The sequence below is a fragment of the Leuciscus leuciscus genome, assembly GCF_965113295.1.
Source record: "Leuciscus leuciscus genome assembly, chromosome: 10".
NCBI lineage: Eukaryota > Metazoa > Chordata > Actinopteri > Cypriniformes > Leuciscidae > Leuciscus > Leuciscus leuciscus.
In genome coordinates this window covers 36132129-36156233 of record NC_138734.1, presented here as the reverse complement: position 1 = coordinate 36156233, position 24105 = coordinate 36132129, and the positions used below count along the sequence as shown (strand labels likewise).

Genomic DNA, 24105 nt, shown 5'->3' with positions numbered 1-24105 from the left:
TGGATGTGTGTAATAGTTTGATTGTGAAATTAAAATGAATGTACAAAACTGTTCTTTCATTTAGATGGAAATAGGCTACCACAATAAATTAGTGAAATACATTCATAATGAAATCAAGTAATAAAAACATGCAAACAAAATGTCAAGGTAGACTGCTTAATCATAAAGTAAAATTTATATTGCTATTTACAAATTAAATATCACATTTTTATGTTTATAATATACATATATACACTTAATAATTAATTAAATATGATATTAATTGCTGTATTTTTTATTCTTAATTGTATAAGCGTTTTCGTATTAATAATTTAATCGTTTTTATGCAAAAATAATGAACGAAAGAGCAGGTCTATGCACATTTTTGACTGACACTCAAAAGTTTCTACCTAGGCTTTCTGAAATACACACACGCACACACACAAAGATACTGCTGACAATATAACGTGAAATGTAAAAAATGCGCAGTGTGCAGTCACGTGTCATCATGGCTACGTCACTGGATTCCCCCATCCGCTACTGATTGTCGCGCATGCGCACACTTGGAGTGTTTATTCAGAGCAGCCTGTGCATCGTACGCGTTGGGAAGACGAAGCTCCAGCTGGAACATCCAGGGTAAGTGTCATCTACTAACAAGACTTTATCGGGGGACTTGACGCTAACATTCGGAACAAAGGTGCTGTCATGTCCAGCATCATGCCATTTCTTAAGTTCGTAGCCTGAATGAACATGATGTTACAATAAAATTGTATTTATCATTATTGATATTCATTCATATTTTGCAAGCAGAAACCTGTATACATTCGCGCGAGCCGTTATATAAATGCAATTAGTAACAGAATGAATGAGACTCGCCTACGTAGGCTACTTTAAGAATTTTCCGCCTTCCTTTCCGCATGAAAGTGCCATATGATTGCACAGTGTTGTTTACAATAAGGAGGTGGAGTGGTGGTGGTTTCATTTTTCACGAGTAAACTGAACCATAGAGTGCTGGTATGAAAAAAGTATGAATGATGAGCTTTAAGAACATGGCTATGTCTCAAAACCTAGTGAGCTGCCTATTCAAACAGCATTTTTATAATGTGTGTGCCATATAATGGCCAAATGATTCTCACAAGCCACTGTTTCAGATCAATACGTGACTGCTTATTTTATTTCATCAGTGTTTCAAGCAACCAGAGATGCACACTCTGCGTTTACAGATATTAAATTAGTGCTAATGAAAATAGGCACTTATTGTGGAGGCTAAAAATAGGGCCGTTATGACTGTAGGAAATGTTTCTGATGAAGCCTGTGTGAGTTGTCTTTTGATAAGCTGGTATTTTGACAGGTGCTATTTTAAGAACCTAAACTAAAAGAAAAGGTCTAAAGCACTGGAGCAGAAGTGCCATTGTTTTCAATGGAGAAATCCATGCGATTTCCTGAAACAGCATGGTATCTAGTTCCTTCTCACTTTATTAAGATTTCTATTTCCGCTGAACTACATTAGTTGGTATGACACCATTGTTTTTCAATGTGTTGTTAAAGTCAAAGTCTCTGCCTGGATTAGTGGTTGATATATGCTTAGATGAATCTGCTCAATATGTCGTTGTGAAATATTAAATATCAGCCAAAGTGTTAGGAATTTCATTACCTGCATTTTCCCCCTTTCCCATTTTTAAAGTCACAACCATAAGTGCGTTTCTGCCATTTAGCATTAGTCAGATAAACCTGGCATCCATGCTTGACTGCAGGCCTCATGAACATGACTACATATTTTTAAACTCAAGTGGCCTGAGATAAGAGTGCTCTTGTTTCCATCCAAGCCGAGGATTCGTTTTTCTTGTCCTATTCAAGTGCAGGCCATTGATGAAAAGCTCACTGTTTGAAGCAATTTTCATTCTGTGCGCTGTCTCAGTAAAAGGGTAATTTTATGTGACTTTTATTGAATCTGATGCTCTCTGGTTAGAAGCATTGATCCATTTAGACGTTGTTTATGTGTCTGATTGTGCAGCATCAGTCAGCGGCTAGATGATCAAGCTCTGTGCATGGATGACAGTCTTAAGTTCACAGCATCTGATGCAGTGACGGACGGATATGAGTGAGGTTTCCCTTGAGGAAATAGCAGGACATGTTGCATAATGATGCAAATGAATCCGCCTCATATTAACCTCTCCGTGGCCTTATTTTCACACAGTCTCTCACACCGCTAATACAGCCTTCTGCTCCTGATACAGATTTCTGCATGTTAAATCCAGATGATGTCTTGTCTTTTTGTTTTGTTTTGTTTTTTTGAGGGTTTTCTCTGGTAACTTGTATCACTATCCTGCATGATTAATAATTATTTTAGATTAGATTAGATTAGATTAGATTCAACTTTATTGTCATTACACAAGTACAGGTACAAGGCAACGAAATGCAGTTTAGGTCTAACCAGAAGTGCAATAGCAGCAAGTGCAGGATATACAGTGGTTCCATAAGTGCAGAACATGGATATGTACTGAATAAATATAGAGTTGAATACTATTATAAACAAAAATTTACAGATAGATTGTCCTATGAATATAATATACAGATAACTATTACTGTGAACAGAGTTTACAGCTAGATATGTACTGAATATAATAATATACAGATGGCTATTACTATAAACAGAATGTTTACAGATAGATATGTACTGAATATAATATACAGATGGCTGTTACTATAAACAGAATTTTACAGATAGATATGTACTATGAATATATATACAGATGGCTGTTACTATAAACAGAATGTGAGCATAATATACAGATGGCTATTACTATAAACAGAATTTAACAAATAGATATATGTATAAGTTAGGCTAATGAGCAGTATAACAATGGATTTAAAGTAGTGCAAATAAAGTTTGGACAGAAGCTATCCGAGTGAAAGTGCAGTGGAAAGTAATTGCATATTACAGTTAAGGTACGATATTGCAATGTATATATAAACAGTCGGTACTGTAAATAAACAGTCGGCAGTGCAAATTGAGCATATTCCAGTCAAGGTAGTAGTGCAAGATGCATATGTAAACAGTTGTTACTGTAATAACAGTCAGCAGTGCAAATGAACATTATAGTATTGCAAATAACAAAATGGAGGCAGGTGTGAGGAGGGAGAGGAGAGTCAATCAGTATATGAGGGGAGTGGGATCAATGAGGGTTAGAGTTTAATAAAGAGACAGCTCTGGGGAAAAAACTGTTCTTTAGTCTGCTGGTCCTGGTCCGGAGGCACCTGAAACGCCTGCCGGAGGGCAGGAGAGAAAACAGTCTGTGGGCTGGGTGAGAGGAGTCCTTAAGGATGCTGCGAGCTCGATGCAGACAGCGTTTCCTCTGGATGTGCTCGATGGCAGGTAGTGGAGTCCCAGTGATGCGCTGGGCGGTTTTCACCACCCGCTGCAGTGCCTTGCGCTCTGCAACAGAACAGCTCCCATACCACACTGTAGCACAGTTGGTCAGGATGCTTTCTATTGCACAGCGATAGAAGTTCACCAGGATAGTGGAGGAAAGCTGATTCTTCCTCAGTGTCCTCAGGAAGAAAAGGCGCTGGTGAGCCTTCTTGACCAGGCTGGAGGTGTTGGTTGTCCAGGTCATGTCCGCCGAGATGTGGATCCCCAGGAACCTGAAACTGGAGACACGCTCAACAGCCATTCCATTGATGTGGATGGTGTCGTGTGTGCCTCTTGACACTTTCCTGAAGTCCACGATGAGCTCCTTCGTTTTGGTGGTGTTGAGGAGCTGGTTATTTTCGGTGCACCATGTGGCCAGGTGCTTGATCTCCTCCCTATAGGCAGTCTCATCGTTGTTGCTGATGAGACCAATCACCGTAGTGTCGTCCGCAAACTTGACGATGGAATTAGATCCGTACACAGGCTTGCAGTCGGAGGTGAAGAGGGAGTAGAGGAACGGGCTTAGCACACAGCCCTGTGGTACACCAGTGTTGAGTGTGATGGATGTGGAGCAGTTGGAGCCTGATCGAACATTCTGGGGTCTGTTGGTCAAGAAGTCCAAAATCCAGTTGCACATGGAGGTGTTGAAGCCCAGGTCTCCAAGTTTGGCTATTAACTTAGTTGGGATGACAGTGTTGAATGCTGAGCTGAAGTCAACAAACAGCATGCGTGCATAAGTGTTCTTATTGTCCAGATGTGTGAGCACAGAGTGCAGTGCCATGGAGACTGCATCCTCTGTGCTCCTATTGCTACGGTAGGCAAACTGGTGTGAGTCCAATGTGGATGGTAGAGAGTCTTTTAGGTGTGCCAGGACCAGCCGCTCAAAGCACTTCATTACGATGGGTGTGAGTGCTACAGGGCGGTAGTCATTAAGGCACTTCGGGCTGGAGTGTTTTGGCACTGGCACAATGGAAGTGCATTTAAAGCATGTTGGTACAGCTGCTTGGGCAAGAGACAGGTTGAAAATGTCTGTAAAAACCCCAGCGAGCTGCTCCGCACATGCCCTGAGTACGCGTCCAGGGATGTTGTCTGGTCCAGCAGCCTTGTGCGCGCTGATCCTGCTCAGTGCATTGCAGACATCTGTGGAGGAGAGTGTGATCGGTGGGTGGTCAGCTGAGGATTTGAGCTTGGTGGCAGTTTCTCTGTTGTCTCTTTCAAAGCGAGCATAAAAGTCATTTAGCTCGTTCAGGAAGTTGACATCAGTGGCTGCGGGGGTGGAGTGAGAGGGTTTGTAGTCACTGATGGCCTGAATGCCCTGCCACATGCGCCGAGGGTCAGCGTTGGAAAAGTGTCCCTCTATCTTAAGCTTGTAGCAGTGCTTGGCCTCTTTGATGCCCCTTTTCAGATTTGCTCTGGATGTGCTATAGGCTTGTGCATCTCCTGATCTGAAGGCAGTATTGCGTGTCTTCAATAGGAGTCGCACTTCCCTGTTCATCCATGGCTTCTGATTTGGGTATGTGGTGATCTGCTTCTGGGTTGTAACACTGTCAATGGTGGTATTAATATAATCCAGTACAGAGGAGGTGTAGCAGTCAATGTCCGTGTGAGAGCCACTGGTGGCTTGAGAAGCAAACATACTCCAGTCTGTGTGTAGAAACCTTTCCTGGAGTGAGAAATCTGCCCCCGCAGGCCACACCTTGATGGTCTTCACTGATGGCTTCACGCGATTGATCAGAGGTGCATATTTGGGGGTGAGGAACAAAGAAAGGTGATCTGACTGTCCCAAGTGGGGGAGGGGTGTCGCGACGTAAGCTTCAGCCATGTTTGTGTAAACATGGTCTAAGGTTTTGTTTCCTCTGGTGTGACAGGAAACATGCTGGTGAAATTTCGGTAGCACAGACTTTAAGTTTGAATGATTAAAATCACCCGCAACAATAAACGCAGCTTCCGGGTGAACGGTCTGTTGTTTACTGATGGCTGCGTGAAGTTCTTTCATAGCAAACTTGGCATCAGCATCCGGGGGAATATAGGCTGCAGTTATAATAGTGGAAGTGAACTCCCGCGGTAGATAAAACGGTCTACATTTAACCATGAGAAACTCAAGGTTAGCTGAACAATGTCTCCCAACAATAGCAGAGTTTGTGCACCAAGCTTTGTTAATGTAAATGCACAATCCACCACCTCTGGTCTTACCGGAGCCATCTAATGTTCTATCCGCCCGGAATGTATGGCGTCCCGCTAGCTCAATAGCGTTGTCCGGTATTCCGCTGTTTAACCATGTTTCCGTGAAAATTAGAACATTACAGTTCAAAAGTCTCTTGCTGTATGTGATGTTGAGTCGAATCTCCTCCATTTTGTTCAACAGCGACCGTACATTGGCAAGGAAAATGCTGGGTAAAGAGAGCCGGTGTGGTGTTAGCTTTAGCTTAGCTCTTAGTCCTCCGCGCTTCCCCCGCCTTTGTTTACGATCTCGCCGGCGCCTGCGAGCACTTCCGCCCGGCCGGGCAGAGTGCATAGCCTCGGGTGATCTGGCGATCTCAGGAAGGAGTCGAAGGTTGTCCATAAAACTGTCGGAAATTCGCAAACCAATATCCAAAAGCTCACCTTGGGTGTACGATGTTAAGGCACAACTGTTCTGGACGAACAGACCCGAAATGAGCAAGAAAAATACTGCTAAATTACAGAATCTGGAGAGACCGCGAGCCTCGCGATGTACTCGCGCCGCCATCTTGGATCAGAAATTTTCTCCCCTACAACAGTTTTACTCTTTGCTTCTATATCTCTTTGTAATCTAAATCAGTCTCTCTATATTTGCATTTTGCTTGTAATGCAATAAACAAGTGATCTAATTCAGTGGTTTTCAAAGGGTTGAATACAGGTCAGATCTGATAGCAGGGACAGCAGGAAAATAACACAATGCCAAATGCAAATAATAAAATCGAATCGTGCATAGATATGATGGAAAAATAAACAGACTTTTCAGCTTATCCAAAACGTTTGTTGTCAAAGGTTGTGGATCTAATCAAACTTGACAGTATTTTGGCACAGATTCATCTGTTGCTTGGTAGAAGCTACCCAGATTAGGCAATGTCTGACTTCACCCTCATCCTGTCAGAAAAAGAACAAAATTCTGCAGAAAAATAAATAAATCAAATGCAACCCAGATTACATTACATATGGGTTCACTTTGACTTGCCTTGACTGTTCTAGCTCACTAGTTTTCTAGTTTTGTTTTGACCGACTTGACCTTGCCCACAAGCCGACCCAATATCTCCGTCCCTGAGACATTTATCACCCATGTAATTATCTTTCTGTCTGCACTGCTGACTATTGCGATATCACTGCAGTGCTTTGGTAACCCTAACCCATTCAGTCTCTTAAACCAGTGGACCCACTCACTCCCCCACTCCAACTCATCTGTGTCCCATCACTCTGACAGCAGAACCTCTGCGTTGAGCCTCGAGGCTCGCGATGAAGGGGCGTTTTGTTGCATGGATGGATGGATGGATGGAGTAGAAAGAGGGGGAAGTGCTCCAGTGCAGGGAGGAAGGAATATTGCAGCATGTGCATTTACCCTCGAATGCTGAGATTTATTAAGCTCAAGAGAAGCAGAAATGTGTAGAGGTTTGGTATCTTTAGATATGAGCCTCAAATCTTTTTTAAAAAATCACTAGATGCTTGTGTGAAGCGTGTAAGTTAAGTGATTGTACAGTATGTTTTTCTTATTTTTACATTTGGTGGCATTTTTATAAAAAAAAATTGTATTAGGATTGTTTTGTATTAGTCTTCATACTGCTCACGCCAACATACAGTTTATTTTCCGCCTTGTGCCTCTTAAAGATAAGTGTGAAAAAAAAAAAAAGAGAAAAAAAGAAGGCGCAGTTGACACAGTCTCTGACTCTGGTCACTGCGTGGTTGTGTTTGTGTGCACTTGTGAGCGCTTATGCCAGCCAAGTCACGCTCCTCCAGCTCTGCATTACATAACCACCCTCTCAGTCCTATTGCTTTTCTCAGGGTTTTGTCCAAAACCTAAGGGAATGTAGTTTCTGGCGTAGTTTTTGGTATATAGCATATATCGATTTGCTCTTCTACATTCAGAATTCATTCCGTTTTCATTCACTTTGACTTCCTGAAGCCACTGTTTAGAAAAGATATGGTAGGCTAGCCTTGCAAGGTCCACTGCATCTTAAGGCTGGTTCACACTGGATAATGTTTTAAACCAATAGCCAAATAAAATAACTACTATTCATGATCCAATCTGTTCCTAATGGATTTTTATTTATTTTTTCATATCTGGTTTCATTCTGAAATATATAATGCTAAGGAGTGGTTTGCAAATGGCAATTCACGTTGAATTTAACACTAACTATTAGCGTCTGTTGGGGCAGAGCGAACCAGCCTTTCGTTTGAGAAGAAAACACGTGTCACTCGTATTCAGTTTTATGAGAAGCAGATGGTATTTTCACAGAGGCAAGATTAAGTACTTGTGTAAATTAAATTTTATCCATGATATCAAGCCAATAAGCATTACCATATTTGATGGGTCATCTTTTATATACTGGTCTGCATGAGAATATTTTTCAATTTGAGATTACATTTTTTTTAATTCTTATATTTGTTTTCTGCATGTTTCTGTGAGTGAAAGACACAGACGCATTATTAGCAGCTTCATTAGCAGGACATAGAAAATAATGATTTTGCACTGAGATTCTGTGCATTGGATTTTATAATCTAACATCGTATTAACAGGCTGTGACGGACTCAGCGTTGCCTCATGCTGTGGTCAGTCTGTATAAACACAGCTGCAAGGAAGTTTATGACAGAAGAGGATGTTAAAGTACCCTAACCGTAATGTTACACTTCATGAAAATGTTTTGAATAGTTGAATTTTTATATATATTTAGATTTTTTACATTATATATTTATTTATTATATATATATATACGTATATATTAGTATGTATTTTTATAATGTAATTATATGTAATAAATAAAAAAAACATTGAAATATGAAATACACTGCTGTTCAAAAGATTGGGGTCAGTACGTATTTTTTTTTTTTTTTTTTTTTTTTTTAAGAAATGAATACTTTTATTCTGCAAGGATGTATTAAATTGATAAAAAGTGATAGGAAAGACCCGTATAATGTTACAAAATATTTTCATTTCAAATGAATCCTGTTCTTTCTATTTTATTTGTTAAAAAAATTCAATTACGATAAAATATTTAAATGTTTTCCACATAGATAATAATTATAAATGTTTCTTGAGCACCAAATCAGCGTATTATAATGATTTCTGGAGGATCATGTGACACTGAAGACACTGAAGAAAATTCAGCTTTGCATCACAGGAATAAATGTCACTTTAAAATATTAAAATATTTCAGTTGCTTTAAATTGTAATATTTCACAAAATCCTGCTTTTATATACACATTTGTATGAAATGTAATAGATTTAATATATTTTGTATTTGTTTATAACATTAAAATTGTTATTTTTTTAGGTCCTGCTGTGAAGAAATTGTGGAGCTACAAACGACTGTACCATCCGTGGGTTTTTGACATTATCATATCTCACCTAGTGACTGAATTACCCCCATAACAAAGCATGGAGGGGGCCGTGGTGGACAACCTCATAGAATTTGACTCGCCCCCAGAAGGGACAGCGCCCTCTGTTCTCGCACCCTCCAGCGGGGCGGACTTTTTCTCATCCGAGCCTCTCGTCCCTGAGCCTGCGAGCGACGTCACCATGGAGCCCCTTCTTCCAGAGCCCATGGCCCCCACACACACTTCCCACAGAGAAGACGATAGCGATGCCACCGAATCTGCCGACAGTGAGAACGAGGGCACAGAATCGCCATCACACCCGTCGAGCACGCGGCGGTCCTCGTCTTGCTCCAGTCACAGTACTGAGGACGCGGAGGAGACGGAGATACGAGCGTTCATGAAAACCTATGTGGCAAAGCTTTTCCATGGAAGGTGATTTGCTTCACAAACTAAAGCTTAAAGGAATGCTTCATACCAAGAAGAGAAAAAGAGATATTTAACAGAATGTTCATGCCACTATTTTCATTATAACTACAGTGACCAGTGGATATCAAACTCCAAAAAGTAAAAATAAAAGTACTTGCATGCCTTGCTATATTCTAAGTTATCTGAGGCCATAAGATAATTTTGTGTGAGGAACAGGCCAAATGTATGTTTTTATCTTCTGAAAATTTCTGCAGTTTCTGCAAATCTCATTCACACCAGATCAGAAACAACACCACTGATAAGACGCACTTAAATTTCAGTCTATTCCTCAGTCAAAGCTATTGTTTAGCTTTAGAAGGCTTAGTGTATGAGACTGCTTTTATGGGGCTTTTTTGGAGCTTGACAGCCAGTTGTCACGGTGTACTTTTGTTGTATTGAAAATCCACTTTTGTTTCTCCACGGAAGTAAGGAAGTCATACAGGTTCGGAACTACATGAGGGCGAGTAAACGATGACAGAAATTTTGAACTATTCCCTTGAATGAGGATGAAACTTCACAGTGAATTATAGTCACATATCAACTGATGCATGTGTATGCGTTTGTTCCTGTTGTTTCAAGTGCTCTCTCGCTCTCCCTACCCATTTGTCTTTCTCTTCCTCCCACTTGTTCCTTTTATTCTTTTTCCCTCTCTCAGGGAGGACTTTGATCAGGAGGAGAAGGCTCACTTTGGAGAGCTGTGCACTGGAGAGAACGGGAAAGGCAGGGAGTGGTTCGCCAAATATGTCAGTGCACAGGTATGAGAGGCGCAGCTGTAATTAATCACGAAAGTAATCATTGTATGACTTCTTTTCTAAATTCATTTTTAATTTTGGGATTGATTATGGTGACATTTTAGGTGAGGGTTTAGACCTGCAGAGGTAAACCGAAAACTATTAAAAAATACTTTTTAATAATTAAAATAAAGCTGAAATAAAATATAAATAATGTGGTAAAAAAAATTAAAAAGAACTTTAAAAAAAAGGAAAAACTTATCTTTTTTTCAGTACATTGTTGTTTACAGCTTATGTGTGAGTGCCGTAGCGCTGTCTCAAAAACGGCTCTTAAGAGCCCATTATTGCTGTGTCATGCTAAACATAGCAGAAAACATGTTGCAAATGCACTGCAAACCTATTTAGCAACACACTTTCCTGCAATATAGGATTTTATGAAGCAACACAAAATAATGGTGTGAACTACACCCATTGACTGACAAATGTTAAAAATTGCTTGACTACTTGGCTGTTAAAATGACCAAAACGTAGTAGGGATGCACAATATACCATTACCATAATGGTTATCATCAGCCAATATTAAAATTAATCTTTAATAACACAATTAATTCAAACTGTTCAATGTAACTTTAATGTAACAGACCTTAAATTGAATATCCATTTTTGTGATGCCTAAATTCATTTGTTGCTTTTAAAATCATTCATTTTAGGTTTTTCACTGATTTGATTTATTTATTTAGTCTATAATAAGCTTTTATTTAAATAATTGCCCATTTATTGATTATCTGACTAATATTATTTTTAATAGTAATTTGTTTGAAGATTTTTTGGCCATCTCTATAAACGTCAAGCACAGTCCATGTAGACTCAATGTACAGATCGCTCAGTCTTTCTGAAAGATCAAGAAAACTATGCAATAAAATACATATGCATAAACAAACACAGTTGTGATGATAACCGTGCATTGTGTTTGCAGCGCTGCCACTCCAAATGTGTGAGCGAACTGACTTTCTACAGGCTGGTGCAGTCCTTCGCTGTTGTTTTGTTTGAGTAAGTACATCAGCGATAATATCTAAGGTTTATGTTTGACATTACACGGAAGCCACTCCAAACCGTCTGAGAACGGCTTCAGTTTTCTGTAGAACTCCTGGCGAGTCAGTAGCTGTGTCCTAAATCGCCCCTTATACCCTCATTCACTATTCCCTAAATTACTCCACTAATATGCCTTGAAGGAGTGAATAAAAACGAATTCGGACACTGAGTGCGCCGGAAGGGCTGCCGCTTTCGTGTAGTTTGTGCTTGCTGTTTAATAATCATTTGAAGCCTAGCAAACTGGCAGCTCCAGTAGTAATGAAAACATTTATCTTGACTCTGTCATGGAAACTAGCATGTATAAACCTTAATTAAACAATTTAATTATCAATTAAAAAGTAATGTATACCTGTATGATATTACGCTGTACCCACATTGGATGAGCGGTTTTGAAAATGAATGGCTGGATGATTCAGCTGTGGGCGCCATCTTCTGGCAAGACACTCACTACATCAGTTGTACACTTGTTGTTGTGGTGCATTATGGGATTGAATGAGTGCACTCAATAACATCCAGTATGGTTTCAGATACCACTACAAATGTTTGTCCGCTCAAATAGTGCCTTATTTAAGGACATGGGAGTGATTTCGGACACGGCCAGTGTTTTTGCATGTGTGCCATGTGTGTGATGCACATGTGACCCAGATTTTATTGATTGACAGATGTCACCAGGTGGATGATTATGCTCCCGCCAAACACCTCATGACCATGTGCTTCACATATTACTACATGGGTAAGAAAGTCGACCTTTAATATTAATCATACTGTGTGGAATGAATTCTGAAAAAGAGACACCCTCCAACTTCCTGTTACAGTTTATGACTCAGACATTACTGGCACTGCCGCTTATTGTTTCGGGAAATTGGACAATGCCATTTTAATGTTTTTTTTTTGTTTTGTTTTTACAAAAAAACGGGGGATGGGGGAAACATGGATTCACTATAGTTAAAAAGTTTGGGTCAGTCATTTTTTGTTGTTTTTTATTCAGCAAGAATGCATAAAATTGACAGTGAAGACATTTATAAAGTTGCAAAAGATTCTATTTCAAACAAATGCTGTTCTTTTCTATCCATCAAAGAAACATGAAAGGCATCATGGGTTCCTTACTAATATTAACTGTTTTCAATATTGATGATAATAATAAGAAATGTTTCTTGAGCACCAAATCAGAATGATTTTTAAAGTGTAATGTGACACTGAAATGACTGCTGATAATTCAGCTTTGCCATCACAGAAATAAATTACATTTTAAAAAGTATTAAAATATAATATTATATATAAATATAAAAATATATATTTTAAATTTTAGTAATATTTCACAATTTTACTGTATTTTTGATCAAATAAATGCAGCGTTGGTGAGCATTAGAATCTTCTTTCAAAAACATTTAAAAAAAATTGAATAGTTGAGTGATTTTACTAGTTTTAAAAAAGTATACACACATCCATTATATTCAACACTTGTAATGTTTAAAGATTTGACTCCATGTCATGGATTTTAATAATCGTTTTGGAATGCCTAAAGATTCCTACTCCTAATATACATGTACACAGAGTGTGACTCTCTAGTGTGCCTTTTCAATTCATTTCATTTTAATTTCTAATGAATATATGTGTGTGTGTGACAGGTAAGTCCCAGCTGTCTCCCACAGAGCTGTTGGAGAGGCCCAGCGGGGGGATCGACTCGTACCTGCGCAGTGGAAAGGTCTGGCTCTCTGGGAAGAAGGATATCGCAGAGCGAATGCTCAAAAACACCTCCGCCAAGTCTGACGTTAAAGGATTTTTTGGGGGTCTGGAGAGCAAACTGAGAGGACCCTTGGGCCGAAAGAATGAGTGAGTGATTTTCTGTCATCGCTAATAATAACACTTTTAATTAATCAAGCTTCTGCTGCTCACAAACTCGTTCTGTTCTTATTCTGTCCTCCTCAGAGACTCAGACAGGCCTGTTGAACAGAAAACCAAAACTCCAGGTACAGTAGTTCACTGTGTGTTCTCTAGTTCCCTCTTCTCACCTGTGGTTGTGTCGTTTTCAGTTTTTAGATATCTCACTTAGGGTTTTTTATATTTATAGTGGTGGTGAGACTTAGTGGTTAAGAATCTGGGTCAGTTACCCAAACGAGTCAATGGCAACCACTAGTATGCTGTTGAGCAAGACACTTAACCCACAGGAGTCGTCTCTGTAGACGTGTGTAGGTGTTTGAGTTATTAACTGTGCTCATCTCTGCTTGCGTACCCTGTAGTTTCTCCCCCTCTCTCCCCGGATAGAAAAGAAGAGGAGAAAATTTACCTGTACACGCACCTGAAACAGCAGCCCATTTGGTAGGTTGTCAATAATCTTTCTTTCCCCGCAAAAATGCTGAAACGAACAGCTGAAGTTGTCTAAAATGTATCCTTTCACATAATCAGCATTTTAAAGGAATATTCTTGGTTTTTACAATTCATTGCTTATGGACTGTGTTTGTGGGACACTGTTAGCCTGGAAATCCAGCCCCAAATCTGAAAAATTAAGGGTCTGGCATTGAGTAATGAAAATCGGCCAGCTCGAGGGGCGGCACCAAGTATGCATTTGAAAATCTCACTGCACACAATTGGATAACACTACGACCAATCACAACAATAAAGCCCCATACGCTTAGCTACCAGCGGAGCTAACTGGTAGATTAGACTCTTGCCGTATCCGGTCGGCAAAACGGCAAAAACGCCCTTCTTGCAAAGGAACAATTCGAGCGCCGTCTTCTGTTCCTCTTTTAGATAAAAAGCCAAGTCTAACTCGTTCATTGTAGCGGCCAAAGCCGTTTCAAACAACTGGTGTTCATCCATAGCCATCTTGAAATGTTTACTAATGACTTTGACGTCACAGCGCTGTCGTCATCTGTTTAGCTCGCCTCTGGCCCGCCTATATATGATAACCCGATGTGATTGGTGCAGCTCGGATACAAGGGCATATTTAATGAGCATCATTACTCAGTGTCTACCAAAAATTACTGTTACATTGTTTCAGACAAAATTCATCAGAATCAACGAATTTGCCAATCATATTTCATGCCAGAATAAAAAAAGAAATTGGATTTTGTATCATTTTTCAGTATCAGTAATTGGTAATTCTCTGTAATGTTAAAAAAAAATACAATTGTGTTTTCATTACAATAAACCAGTAACGAGAAAGTCGTGAGGGTAATTTTTTTAAATTTGTGACTGTAAATTATTGATTATTTAATTGATTATTTAATTAAATGTACTACAAGAAATAGTACCATGATATTTAAATATTTTACAATTTAAGTAATATATAAATGTTTCTGTCACAGTAAATTGGGAAGAGAAATACTTAATTGTCATAAAAATAATGACAGTGTTTAAAATCTTTATTTTTACTTTTAAATCTTTAAAACTTATCCTAAAATGTTTTCATTTATGGCATTTTAATATATAAAATTTAAATGTATTCCTGTGATTTTCAGTATCATTACTCCAGTCTTCAGAGTCACATGATCCTTCCGAAATCATTCTAATACGTTAATTTGGTGCTCAAGAAACATTTCTTATTATTGTCAAAGTCAAAAACAGTGTTGCTGCTAAATATTTTTGTTATAATTGTGATACAATTATTAAAAATCAGCATTAAATAAATTTACCACAGTATTAAAGTATTTTACAATTAAAGGAATATTCCTTTTTTGCCTTTCAGTAATGGGAATTGGGCAGATAAATACTTAATGATCATGAAAATAATGACAGAATGTCGCATTACCGCAGAAAATATTTTAAGTTTGCTAAACAAAACAGGAAAACGTACAATGGAAGCCTATCAGGAAAGGAGGCTGGTGTGTTTAATGTGCAATGTCATTCTAACTTTGTTCAGACACAATGTCAGATCATTTTGTCACATATACTGTATGCTAATGTTGGTCTGCTTGTATCTATTTTTTAAAAGGCACACTTTGAGGTTTTGGAACGCAGCGTTTTTTGATGCCGTCCATTGTGAGAGAAATAAAAGATCCCCCACCACGAGGTGAGAGAGCGCAGGGTTTTAACTATGTAATTCTTATTACTTCTATAGTGCCTTTCTTTTCTCTTTCTCCTAATATATCGTGCTATTAAACAAAACAGACTTTGCACAGCACCAAAAGCACATGTTAGATTGCCTGTTTGTTTAGACTGCGTGTTTGTTTGTGTGTCTGTTCAAGCCAGAGAGAGAGATTGAGAGTTTACAGTGTGTTTGATAGATTGTTAGTGATGTTGAAATAAACTAGCTGGATGTTTCAGCCGAGGTGCGTGACAGTGTTACGGTGTGTTTGTTCTGATGTCTGGATCCTGCAGCCTCTCTCTGTGCTCTTATGGTTTACTCTTCCACACTGCTCATCATCCTCTCTTGTCTTTTCTTTCTCTCTGTGGCTCTTTCTCTCTCTCTCTCTCTCTCTGCATGTGACTTTAACCCTTTTTCTCCCTGTGCCTCGCTGCCTCGCGCAGGCGGACGGCTGAGGAAGAGAAAGATGAAAGGTCTGTCCTTCATTCCGTCTGCTGCCATGGACAATGCTAGACGGGAAAGGCGGATTAAAAAGGAGAGGGGGGAAGTTAGATCAGTTAGAATGAACTGAGAGTGAAAGATGTGCACAGAATAAATTAAGGGGAAAGTGGAGAGAGTTTAGGAAAAGGATGATACAATGACAGAATTGGAACAGCGTTTTATATACGTACAATATGCGCAGGGTTCTAACAGCCATGGAAAGCTTGGCAATATCAAAGAATTTTGCTGATTTCCAGACCTAAAAAAAAAGAGAATAAAAACTAATAATGAATATAATGATAAAATATCAAAACATAAATTTACAGTTATTTATTATACGCTACCGTTTAAAGTTTTATGGTCGGTAACATTTTTTAAATGTTTTTTAAAAGAAGTCTTATGCTCAACATAGCTGCATTTATTTGATCAAAAAATACAGTAAAATATAAAAATATTATTACAATTTAAAACAATTGTTTTCTATTTAATATATTTTCAAATGTCATTTATTCCTGTTATGTTGAAGCTGAATTTTCAGCATTACTCCAGTCTTCAGTGTCACATGATCCTTCAGAAATCATTCTAATATGCTGATTTGCTGCTCAAGAAACATTTCTTATTATTATCAGTGTTAAAAACAGTTGTGCTGCTTAATATTTTTGTGGAAACCATGATCATTTTTTTTTCATGATTCTTTAAAAGTTCAAAGGAACAGCATTTATTTGAAATAAGTATTTTCTGTTAATGTATATGTTAACTGTATTGTTACTCTAACTATACTGTAACTTTAGATCAATTTAATGTGTTTTTGTTGAATAAAACAATTTCTTAAAAATAATCTTACTGACCTCAAACTTTTGAACGGTAGCATATATTGTACTTTTTTTTCTTTTCTAGTTATGCTCCACTAAAAACAACTATAAATACTTTATTTTGAATGTAATTCTTATCACGTCTGGGAAATTCATGGGTCAAAAGATTAGGAACCCTTGTGGAACACTTGACGTACTTCATCTAGATATTCACATTAAGCAGTCTCTATCAGCGCAGGATCCAGTCAGGAAGCTGTGTAACATTCTGATAACATTTTCATCAGTACTCAAAGGAAACTTCACAGTGTTTGAGGTCCACCAAAATAGTACTGACTTGTGTCACATTTGCCTTGACATAATGCTTTGTCTTTTTTATCATGTCGTCTTGCACAACTTTAACTTTGCTCTCAAAGACACAGTGGACCTTATTAAAAAGTAAAATACTACTGGATTGTGACATATCATACAATGTGTCATATCTATTCTGACAGCAGGGGAAAAAATTGATAAAGCAAACAAAAGTACATATGCAGTTAGTATAGTAAAATAAATAGGCTCTTTTTTTTAAACAGGAAGAGAAAATGCCTTTTTGTTGTTGATTTGAAAAGCCTTGCATCCAATCTAACACAGTATTTTGGCACGGTATATCAACTTCATCTGGCCAGCATGGACAGCTTGCATGACATGCCCTCATTATTGAAAACAATAATATTAATACATTTCAATGTTTAACCGGGGACATTTTTGTTTACTTTGAACGATAAACAATTTTGGAACTGTTTTTGGGTCAACACTTGATGTCCAATGTAAAATGGATGTCTACGATGTTCTGGAACCAGTCGAGAACCGCTGATTCGCTCTTTGACTTTTCCTGCATTATTTTCTGTATCATTGCATGCATTCAGAGTGTATTATATTCCTATTCACTGCAATGTCAACTGCTAACCGAGAACAGCTTGAATTATTAGTAGTGTTTGCTACAGTAAGAGAAGCATGACTATTGCTAGTGCTCATACATTTAGAGGTTTGTTCAGATCCCCAGCCGTAGATATTAAACTCTGGCATTGCATGTAATTCGTCCCAAACTGTTTGTGCTACTGACATAAATGATTCCTCAAATCATTTGGCTTGTTGAAGGGAGGTGTGATAATACCTTTCTAAGTGTTCAGACTTTAGATTTTCACCTGGCTGGCAATAAAACGGGCTAAAAAAATATGAGACTTAAACTCAAACAACAAAGGAAAATTTTTTACATAGAAAAAATGCATATTGGTTTGTTTGCCTGGGCATTTTTTCCTGTTTGTGAGCCGAATTATACCGTGGTTCTGTGTTGCACATATGCTCTTTATTATTTAAATTATTGTCTTGTTTTTGTTTTGATTTATTGTGAATCATGGCTACATCTGACTGCTCACTAATACTTATTCTGAAATGTTTGTTGGATTTTGCATGAGCACCAATGTATGGCTAATACACGTTTGATTGTTTTTACACATTTTTAATTCTATAACCTCCCAGTATTCATTGTAATGTGTTTATTATTGATTCTACATGTATTATTGATGGTCTCTCGTGCTTGATGAGAGGAAAAAAAGGTCAAATATCATTGACCTCTGACCTTGACCTCCATGTTTTTTATACCTTTTAGAGAAAAGTGGTGTCATATGACCCAGGAAGAGAAAGACGATAGCTCCAGATTTAATGAGAACATCACCTTCGGTCAACTGGGGTGAGTCACATGGCATTTGTCTCATTATATACAACATTGACAAAAACAATGTTCACTGCATGTGCTCATATATATTTGTTCTGTTTGTCTAGGACGTTCACTCATAACATGGTGGCATTTGGACTGAGCAAGAAACTTTGCAATGACTTCCTGAAGAAGCAGGCAGTCATTGGAAATCTGAATGAAGGTAATAATTCAATTTTATTAAGTTTGAAAGCTCAATTACAGTACTGTTCAAATTGTTGGGGTATTTTATTCAAATGTTTTTAAATGATGTCTCTTATGCTCACCGAGGCTGTATTTATTTGATCAAAAATACAGTAAAAACAGTAATATTGTGAAATAATATTATTACGATTTAAGTGTTTTCTATATTAATATATTTTAAAATTTAATTTATTCCTGTGATGTTAAAGCTGAATTTTCAGCATCATTACTCCAGTCTTCAGTGTCACATGATCCTTCAGAAATCATTCTAATATGCTGGTTTGGTGTTCAAGAAACATTTCTTATTATTATCAATGTTGAAAACAGTTCTGCTGCTTAATAATTTTGTGGAAATTGAGATATATTTTTTTTTCAGGATTCTCTGATAATTAGAAAGTTCAAAAGAAAATAATTAATTTAGAATAGAAACATTTATTTACTGTCACAATTGAATGCATCACTGCTGAAAACATTCTTGACTCCAAACTTTTGAATGGTATGTATGTATTAATACGATTCACACTTTTTATTATCTCCTTTCAGAGCAAAACAAGCTGCTGTGTGATCACATTGAGCAGATGGCTGCAGAGTGAATATCCAAAATCATCTAAACTCTACCATCTACATCAGCTCATCCATGATCTCTAATGACCAGTATTCCACAAATGACAACACAGTTTCGCCTCTATCATCACCAAAAAGTCAAACTACTATTCTCACCATTTACAGAAATCATGCAACTGAAATGGTTGGCATAAATCAGCCAAATCCCATGATGCTGCAGTGTGGAAACGGTTTTTTTTTTGTTGAAAATGCAACAATGTGTCAAAATATGCACCTATACCGGAATAGCAAAATGGCTCACAGTTTTCAAGCATCATAAAACACAGTATCTGTCATTCTATGTTATGCGGAATTAATATTGTGTGATGTGAATATGATGCAAAACACATCCTCAGATCCAGTCAGTTAAAATATTCCCTTAGTTTCTTTCCTTTAAATCTTTCCTGCTACTTTTATGTACTAAAAGTGTCCTTTGAGCAAGTTCAATGACAAATAATGAACAAAAATACAGTCTAACAATATCAGTATTTCGATATATCAATGTTTTAATATATCAATATTTCTTAATCCATCTGCTCTACAAAAATCTGTACTGGGCCTGTTCCTGTCGTATGTTCCCATCTATTGCACTTCTCTGGTTTTGTGTTCTTCCTGAATGGATAAATTGAGTATTAATAGTGTTTGTGACATCCTCACACGTGGACACTGGAACCATGTCTCTTCCCCTGTTTAAAGTGCCTTTAGTCATTTAGTAAGCAGTGATCTTCCCATTTTAGAGCGAGCAAACCTGTGTCAGCATGCTGTTATCCTCCCATGAGACTCTGGGGTTGGCGCTCGTAAGTTTGTGCACCCTGTCAGTAGATGTGTTGTGTGGATAATGCTTGTATTTTGTATTAGAGTCAGTTAAAGAAAAGTATCATGCTGCAGTTGTTTGGATGTCGTACAGTGTTGTCTTTAACGCATGGTATGCATGCGCATTGTTTACCATCAACTTACACTGTTGTGCAATTAGATTTCAAGCCAATAGAGGGCAATCATAACCCTCCGCTTTGACTGTAGATCAGTGAAGGTGAATGTCAACCACTGAGTGGGGTCTCCAAGAGCTTGTATTGAATCAAATGTCCTCCATGTGAGGGAAAAAAACAAAAGTTAATATATTTGGTTTGTAAATACATTGTTTTGTTGACAGAATAATGAGGAATATGGGCTGGTTTAAAGGGATTGTCAGATTGTTGGGGATTTATTTATTTGATGTCTGTATGTTGTACATGGGCGCATGGTTGTATCAGAAATTAGTCATTGCATTTCAGACGCTGTTGTTAATATTGTGCTGTCTATGTAAATTAATGTTCATTCATAGTAAGCTCAGTGTTCTGCATTGTATTTTTCCCTAAGTGCCCTGAATTTCCTATTTGAACTTACCTGGAAACCAACGAGAGAGGTGTTGTCCTGTCTCTAATCTGTAAAGTGTTTATAATAATAATAATAAAAAAGTAATAAAAAAACAACTTTCTTGTACTGTTTCTATCCGTTGGGTCATTAAAAAAACAGTATGAAGTGAAAACCACTTCAACAGAAATAATATACAGAATATATTGAATTAATAATAATGAAACCGATATTCATAAGAAAACATGTTTTGTTTGAAACATTTGATCAGGGAAAGGAATTAAGAAATATCTGGAATTGCCATTTTTTTAATGTGAAGGATTTTTTGTTTATTTTTTCTTAGTATGGGCTTGTGTTGCCAAATGTGTCCGTGCAGATTCAGCTCAATGTGGGAGTGTTTAAGGCTCCCCAGTGGAGAAAACTGCCAAATGGCTACCATGGCTGGCTGTGCGTATAAATAAACAGCCGTCACACTGGCCTGCACTGATTGGACACACAGTAATGAGCTGTGAAAGGCCAAGCACTGGTGTCACACACTGAGAGCTCTACTGCTAATTAATCCCAGACCCCATCAAACAATATAAACTCTCCTTATCTTCAACAGTTGGTGATTGATCACATCCTTCTTCACTTTCTTACTTCCTTTCTTCTTTCATTTTTTTTGGTCTTTCTTTGACAAAACATTTTTTTGTCAGGAAATTGTGTTAATTGTGCCAGAATTATTTTTAATTTTTTTTCTGTCTCTTTCTTTTATCATAATTTATACACGCGACACGGTGATTTTCGAAACCGGCAGTTTCAGTTCCCATTAACTTCCATTGCATGAACAAAAAATATTTATTTTATTTCTCCTTTAAAAACTTTCTGAGATTAAAAATCTCTTTTTCATAAGAGTCCTGGCAAGGGAACAAAGACACGATGGAAATACACCCAAAATAGATTTGTAAATGAACAGGTGCTTTAGTCTGATAATGAGGACCAACATATTTCATTATACAGCTCACAATGATGAGTTCTGAAATTACAATTTGTTTTAAACCTGAGAGCACCATGATAAAGAATGTCAAAGAAACATAGGTGCCAATTTGTACTAAACATCACCATAATCAAGAACTAGCATGAAGGTGGCAGCAGAGGTGGACAGTAACTAAGTACATTTACTTGAGTACTGTACTTAAGTACACTTTTTGAGTATCTGTACTTTACTTTAGTACTATTTTTTCTGGAAACTTTAGGCTTCACTATATTTGAAAGACAAATATCATACTCTTTACTCCACTACATTTCTGTCAAGGTCCTTGAGTAGAACGTAGTAACGTCAGTCAGGGGTTGCATTTTGGTTGGGAATGTTGACGTCAGAACCCGACGGAAACCGACGTCGGATTGACATCAGAACCCGACATCCGATTGACGTCAGAACCCAAAGTCGGATTAATGTCAGAACCCGACGTCATATTGACATCAGAACCTGACTTATAGATAACAGTAAGGCTAACCTATTCATACTAAAAGCCCAAAAAAAACTTTAAATATAGGGCACTATTTGAGGGAACAGCCATTTGGGTGTCTGAAAGCATTGTGGACGTTATTGAGTGCACACTTATTCAATCTCACATTCAATCCCACTACTGGAACTGTGTTCTAGAAATAAATTTGATATTGATATGAGGGTAGGTAGGCAGGCATAGATTCAGAGGCATAAGGTACTGTAAGTAAACAATACATTGACATTTACTTTTTACTTTACTTCTGTACTTTAACTTAAGTAAAAATAGGTCTTCACAACTTTTACTTATAACGGAGTAAGACCAGTAGTATCTCTACATTCACTCAAGTAAGGAAGTTGTGCACTTTGTCCACCTCTGGGTGGCAGAAACTAATCTCTTTTTTGCCTCAAATGAAAAACAGGCTTTATTTCTAACTTATTTTTATTTTTATTTTTTTTAGTTCCATCTTTAACTTGAGTTTAGCCATTCAAATAAAAAGATTAATCAAATACAAAACCAAGATTCTTGTATTCTGCCACTTGAATGTAACTGTAACTGATAATAGATTTGCTGCTTGTTTCTTTGAATTTGAAAGAAAAAATCGAATTCAAGCAGAAAAGCCTTTGTTGCACAACATCGAAAGCAGACTGTAAAAGACACAGCTTGATGTAATTTGGGTGCACTACAATAAATCACTGTGTCATCAGCGTTAAAATGAATTAAAACCAAGATAATTAATATAGATAATAATAAAAAGTAGAGACCCCAGAACAGACCCCTGAGGAACACCCGTCATAATCTGTAAATGTGCGGATGAGTGGCCCTCCATTCATACCCATTGTGTCCTGCATTAAATCATATATTTTCCAACCTCAGGCTAAAAGTACCAGGGCAGGGCTATAACCCCCCATAGAAATATGTAAATTTTCAGTTTAATAATTAATAATGAGATTAGAAATATGGGTTTTCAAAAGACTATTACTCCTTATCCTATATGTTTACAGCCATACCAAGTTAATTGTTGTTAACCCTGAAGCGCTACCTGATTTCAGGTTTGGAATTCAAATTCATATCATTTTACAATCAAGCAATCTGGTAGACCTAGTATCACTTAATTTTGATGAGAAATTAATCACATTATAGTAGAACATTTTATAATATTAATAGGCTATTAAAATAATAATTACCCAAGACATTTTTTCTTTAAAAACATGTTTTGCACCAACCCTGTAAAACTGAAATTGCTTTGGAGTTTAATTTTAAGGGGCATGAAGTACAGATCATGTAAGGGGGTTGTAAAATGGGACACAAATGGCTCTGTTTCCTGACAATAAGTCCTATGTTTATCCTTAATATCGCTGTCTACCCATTTTCAAACACAGAATCTCATAAACACACATATACATCCTCTCATGCATCTCTGTTTAAATCCCTTTCCGTGTTAGTGTGTCTGTGTGATGTTTGGCTGGCCGGTTACAGACAGTTTGCTGTAGTCGGTCAGTTGGAGTGGACCTCTGAGGCCAGTGCACTTTTCAAACCCTCTATGGGAGGCTAAACTGGAGTCAAGTTTCTCCCCGTAGGTTAAGTGTGAACCAGACAGCCGGGTGGTCTGTGACAAGGGCCACAAAACCCACACTAATGGGTCTTGGGAGCTTTCACAGACAAGTACACACAACTGTAAGGGTATGTGTAGACACGCATAGACACTTTCATTCAGACGACATTTGGCCGGCACATCTGGCTCTTAGAACTTGAAAAGATTGTTTTGAGGATGGCTTATGTTGCTTAAAAAGATCCCTTGTTATAAGAAGTGTGTGTAACACATGTAGGTCTTCATGACAATCCCACCAGCAGATAGTATGGCAGATTTAATGTCCTTTGAATGTCTGCTTTCTTAGATAGAGTTGCACAGTGGTCCGTACAGTTATGATACATTTAACTTGATATCCTCAGTTGATGGTATTGTATAAGTAATCCAAATAAGTTGAAGGATCACATCTCCTTTAGTTTTAATTGTATATAATAATGATCTTTATCGTGTACAGTGGGTCCAAAAGGCTGAGACCACTTGTGGAATTGATTATGTTTTGCATTTTTCTGATTTAATTCATATCAATTAGCCAAGATCATCAAACTTGAGTGTAAAGAAAAATGTATATGAATTTTATGAATTTCGCGATAATG

General features: G+C 37.6%; 1 protein-coding gene across 3 annotated transcripts; it reads left to right on the top strand.

Annotated features, from left to right (window-relative positions):
- Positions 1–512: 512 nt before the first annotated feature.
- On the top strand, positions 513–20553 carry kiaa0513 (KIAA0513). Of its 3 annotated transcripts, none has more exons than XM_082182575.1 (13): positions 513–615; positions 8896–9370; positions 10059–10158; positions 11111–11184; positions 11889–11959; positions 12855–13059; positions 13156–13196; positions 13467–13545; positions 15161–15238; positions 15697–15726; positions 18194–18274; positions 18367–18461; positions 19025–20553. In XM_082182575.1, exons 2-13 carry the CDS (start codon positions 9000–9002, stop codon positions 19072–19074), a joined length of 1275 nt encoding a protein of 424 aa, XP_082038701.1. In that variant the 5' UTR covers positions 513–615; positions 8896–8999; the 3' UTR covers positions 19075–20553. The 3 variants fall into 3 exon arrangements, with proteins under 3 accessions (XP_082038701.1, XP_082038703.1, XP_082038702.1); XM_082182576.1 differs by having other exon boundaries at positions 539–615; positions 8910–9370; XM_082182577.1 differs by lacking the exon at positions 15697–15726.
- The last annotated feature ends 3552 nt before the right edge of the window (positions 20554–24105 follow it).